The sequence below is a fragment of the Sipha flava genome, unplaced genomic scaffold, assembly GCF_003268045.1.
Source record: "Sipha flava isolate LNK unplaced genomic scaffold, YSA_version1 17077_pilon_pilon, whole genome shotgun sequence".
NCBI classification, from domain to species: domain Eukaryota; kingdom Metazoa; phylum Arthropoda; class Insecta; order Hemiptera; family Aphididae; genus Sipha; species Sipha flava.
This window is the reverse complement of record NW_020271903.1, coordinates 1-5,031: the sequence shown is the minus strand read 5'-3', so window position 1 is coordinate 5,031 and position 5,031 is coordinate 1. Positions and strand designations below refer to the sequence as shown.

General features: G+C 26.3%; 1 protein-coding gene across 1 annotated transcript; it reads left to right on the top strand.

Annotated features, from left to right (window-relative positions):
* The first annotated feature begins 184 nt into the window (after window positions 1-184).
* Window positions 185-4,331, top strand: LOC112679892. The gene is made up of 9 exons (XM_025549826.1): window positions 185-434; window positions 1,034-1,107; window positions 1,760-2,000; window positions 2,067-2,192; window positions 2,473-2,582; window positions 3,336-3,432; window positions 3,543-3,808; window positions 3,885-4,050; window positions 4,186-4,331. Exons 2-9 carry the CDS (start codon window positions 1,072-1,074, stop codon window positions 4,263-4,265), a joined length of 1,122 nt encoding a protein of 373 aa, XP_025405611.1. The 5' UTR covers window positions 185-434; window positions 1,034-1,071; the 3' UTR covers window positions 4,266-4,331.
* Window positions 4,332-5,031: the final 700 nt, after the last annotated feature.

Below are 5,031 nucleotides of genomic sequence, written 5' to 3'. Positions count from 1 at the left end.
GCGGTGATTGAATTACTTTGAAGTATTTTTTCTAGGGTAAACGCCTGGGTATTACGTGCGACCCTGGAGGGAGTGCCCTAACCAGAATCACAGAATGCCACAGGATAAACGTAATCATCACGATGGCACAAAACGTATGTATATATAATAAGCATATATTTATTGATAAGTCGTCGTTAGGTGGGGTACAGCGATAACCGGCGGCTAATTGGCCTAATTGGGTTTCCGGATGTGTTGCTTATACGAATCGCCAAAACACTATATCTGAATACGATTCACAACAACAAATACACGCCGGCTTTTGCGCGCGGCCCATAGATTTACTTGCCCCGGGCCGTGTGTTGTGCTCGACCGTCCAACGCCGTCGCCATCATGTCCGTCGCATTGTACGCCGTGGTAACGTTGATCGCCTTATATCGCCTTATCTCTGGGATGTATGTTTTTGTTTCATACGGAACATCACATTGCAATGTTAATATAATATTTCGAGGATGTCATTTTGTAATTGTTACTTTATTATAGATTTGTGACATCCTTGTAACATTATAAAATCTAACTTTCATTAACATCTCGTTGAAATATTGATAGGACGTTTCAGAGCTGTTTTAATTGGATGTATAATGTATACCTATAGATATATATATATATTATTTATATATAAATTTATTATTTATTATTATTCATTTATATATAAATGTTCTAATATAATAACTATCTATATATATTTTATCATAATAATATACTAGTTGTATATAAATAGCCATTTGATATTAAATATCTAATCGTAAGTTTGGGTTTTTTGTTTGATTTTGTTATCGTAAACTGCTGCAATGTTTATTAATAAACAAATAATTATTTTCCACTGGTATTGACCGCCGCGCCGCGTATCATTGACTCGAATACTCGACAGTTTACCTTGACACCACGCGAACAATTTTGACTGGTTATTATTTTTTTTTTTTTTTGGTGTTTTATTAAACTTTAAAGTATTATTCTGTTTATTAGTGTTCATTAAATGTTAAATTTTGTATAGTTTTTCCTGTATACTTAAAAAAAAGTATTAGGTATTTGATGTACCTAATGTCTACGATATCTACAAGTCGTAAGGTAAGTTTTTACAGTTATAACAATACATTATACTTATTTATATTTCATAAGATTATTATTATTTTATGTGGTAACCACTTTTCATTTACCTGTTTAATGAAAATATTCTCCTAAAATGTACTCTTTGGCATAAAAAATGATTAAAACCGAGACAATAATCTTAGGTAGGTACCTATGTCATTTATTTTCCTATAATACTACCTATCTTATTCTGCAATTGAAATATAATTTTATAACTCCTGTATCCTGTACTTTTTTTTTAATATGAGTTACTTCATTAAAATTACAATTTTAATATGCAATTAAATATCTACCATTTTATTAGAATAAATAATTTTATTGATAGGCATTTATCAAAATACCTAAATCACGAGGTAAATCATTTATTTCATTATTTGTAAAGATTTTAAACTTATCAAGTTACTTAAATAAAAATAATATTATTTTACCTAGCTCCCTATATTGTTTCAGTACATTGTATTCATATGTATAACATTTTATTCACTGATGTGTAATAATATTCCAACCCTAACTAGTGTATGTGGGTAATCTATATTATAATACCAACACCTAGTACTTAATTTAACAGGTACATATATTGAGTATGTACTTACAATGTATTAAATTAATTTTTTGATTTTTTTATACCTAGGGTCGACCCTCAAAGCGATGGGTAGTTGTTGTTTTCACTGATGCAAAAGATTTTAGTATTGTACCTGTTAATTGGCTGGGCTTAGACTTAAATCAGATAACTTTAACAGAGTATAACTTATCATCAATTCAATACTGCAGATGGCCACCATTCAAGGTGACTAGTAGTGAATTGTTAAAAGCTGATAATCCAGACGAAACATGGTCATTGTACAAAATAAAAATTAATAATAAAATATATGGTAATTAATTTGTATTAATATAAATAACTATAGTCTAATTTTAATGTATGATTACTTATATTTTAGCAAATTTTAAGCAGGCATGGCATTCGCAAGTAGAATTGGAGACCTCTGCTGCTGAAAGTGAAGAAGCCACTCCCAAAAAAAAGAAACGTCTTTCAAATTCATATTCAGATGAAAGCGACATTGAAGGTATTTTGATTTACATATTATCATGTATAAGATTTTTTAGAATTATCTTATTTTTGTATTATATTTATTTATTGCGTTTTTGAGTACTCTAATGAAAACCTCTATAAAAACCTGATTTAATGAATATTTTTATATAGGTACCTACCTATCATTATGTTTTTTTTTTTTTTTTTGTTATTAATATATAGTAGCTTCTCTATAATGCCTATCAATAGTAACTCACTTCCGAAAACAGATGTATCTAAAAAAAAATTCACAGAGTTGCATGTAAATATTACAGCTAATCATCAACTAAAAATTCCTATTTTATCAGCCAATCCAAATGAATTAACTACATTACCTTCTGGCTCTAATAAGGACCATACATATTCACCAAACAGATACAACCAGGTACTTAATAATGTTTTATTTTATTTTTAACAACTAAATCACATAAATTGTTATTTCATTTTTACTTAATTTATTTATAACCATAGTTTTTAATTTATATACTTTCATAGGATGTGAAAAATAATTTTTATTGTAAATTGGATCATTATTTAGTAAAAATATTATATTGCTAATGTAATTGTTTCTAACAATAATATAATTTATTATTAAATTTTGCTAATCATTTTGTAACTAAACGTTTTAATAAAGGATATTCAAATTTGAATATAGAATATTTTCATGTTTATTACATGTTATGTTTTAAATAAATAAATAATTTAGTTTGTAATACTTGCATCATGTTTTTAACTTTTACACATTTAAAATTTAAATTATCCTATCCAATTAAGAATTTTTAACTATATAAATGAAATAATTAAAGTAATAAAATCATTCAAATCATATAAAAAAAAAAAAAATCATAGTCAACTTGCATAATAATGTAACAGTTATAACAATATGACAATTACAATATTTAATATTTATACTAAATATGATGATGCATAAAATATAGATGAATAATACGTAATGTCTTTTATGCATAATATAAATTACACATTTGGTTATAATACATGCCAACCTGTTTTTTAGTCAAATATCTGATAGATTTTGTGATTTTGCTAAATGATCTTATTTAGTTTTTTGATTTTTTTAATTTGTAAAGTTAGCAGAAATGTTTAGAAATAATAGACTAATTTGTTTTATTGTTAACAGCTGATTTCTCCACTACCAACCCCACATTATTTTGAACCAGTATATGAACCTTATGTTCCCTCATCTTCAAACAATTCCCAGTACGACATGCATTATTGGTAAAAATCAATATAATTTTCTTTTTTTGAATTGTTTACTTTGACTCATTTATAACATCACTTCATATTTTTAAATATTAATTTGCTGAAATGTGTTATTTTTGTGCAGATAATAATATAAGTACAAATCAGATGGTCAGTGACACATTAATTCAAATTCAAAAAGAGCTAATATCTAATAAATTTTTGTTGAAGCGCTTATTATCAAAAGTTGAAGTCTTAGAACTTAATTCTAAAAATAATTGGAACTCTACAACAACCAACAATAACTACATTGATTCAAGTTTTATATCGCTATTTCCAATCAGAAACAAAGAAGAATTTTTATCAATTGAAAATAAAATTATCAATGAGCCTGATTTTATTTCTATGCTGGTACTTAGCGCATATATATTTTTTTAAGTCTCAAATTCTTATTTTGTATCTCGTAATATTTTTTCAAATCTTATAGGAATCATTTATTGGAAGTATTGGTGGTTGTGGCACTAAAAACAACATAACGAGAGTCTTACAAAAATTATTCAATGATGAATTTGCTGTAATTGCTACTTTTACTGGTCGTGGAAAAAATATATTGGTGGCTTTAGGCTCTTCAGAAATAATTAAGCTGGTTAAAAGTAAATAATTTTCCATCATATCCATTTATATGTACAATTTATATCATGCTCATGCAAATTACAATTTTTATATAATATGTGCAAACTTTATTTTAATAAAAATAACTAAACAAAATTCGAAACATGTAATTACAGATTCTGAGTACGAAAGTGTGGTTGCTAATTGGTTAAGGCATGGAAATACTAGATTGAGTAGAATCAAATGTATCAAATGATTCACTTATATTTATTTATGCAGATATTTATGAAAAAATATGGCCTTTAGTATAGTATTATAAAATTTTAAATAAATGTATTAACCCAAAATCATTTAAAATTATACATTAGGTAACTAATGTATTAAATTTATTATATTATAAATATTTATACTAATACATGTGCATAGATTTTCAATAAAAAAACCACTTATTTATCTTATGAAATTGTATTTGTTTGTTTGATTTTATGATTGTAAAATAAAGAAAAGGAAAGATATATCAGCCTTATCATTAAAATATTTTCAACAATTATTAAAAGCAGAACAAGACAAGTTTGTTATTTCAGCACCAAGAGCAAATTTGAGCAGAATGAATATTGTACCAATTGTGAGTAGTAATTATGATGCAATGAGTAGTGTTAAAAGTGTTATACCACAATTATCAATATCAGATAGTGATATTATGATTCCTGCAGTTGAATGTTCTAATATGTTGAATGAACTACATGATTCAAATAATTGTATCCCTTGTATTGATACTTCTAGTAAATTCCAAACAACTAATGACATACCATTGTTAGTAGAAAATAATGCATCTAAAAATGTCAGTTTAAGTGATAAATTACGGTTATTAATAGTAAAATATAAAGTTTCACACAATTTTTGTAATAGTTTACTTCAAATATTACAAAGTGAAGGATTAGATGTCCCCAAAAATGTGAGAACTTTGATGAAAATACCTAAAAATCATGAAATAATTGATGTTTCTGGAGGCTCATATGTGC

Coding starts and splice junctions, on each gene's coding strand:
- LOC112679892 (XM_025549826.1), top strand. CDS start 1,072: ATGTACCTAATGTCTACGATATCTACAAGTCGTAAG. Junction 1,108..1,759: donor CGATATCTACAAGTCGTAAG/GTAAGTTTTTAC, acceptor TTTTATACCTAG/GGTCGACCCTCAAAGCGATG. Junction 2,583..3,335: donor CACCAAACAGATACAACCAG/GTACTTAATAAT, acceptor TATTGTTAACAG/CTGATTTCTCCACTACCAAC.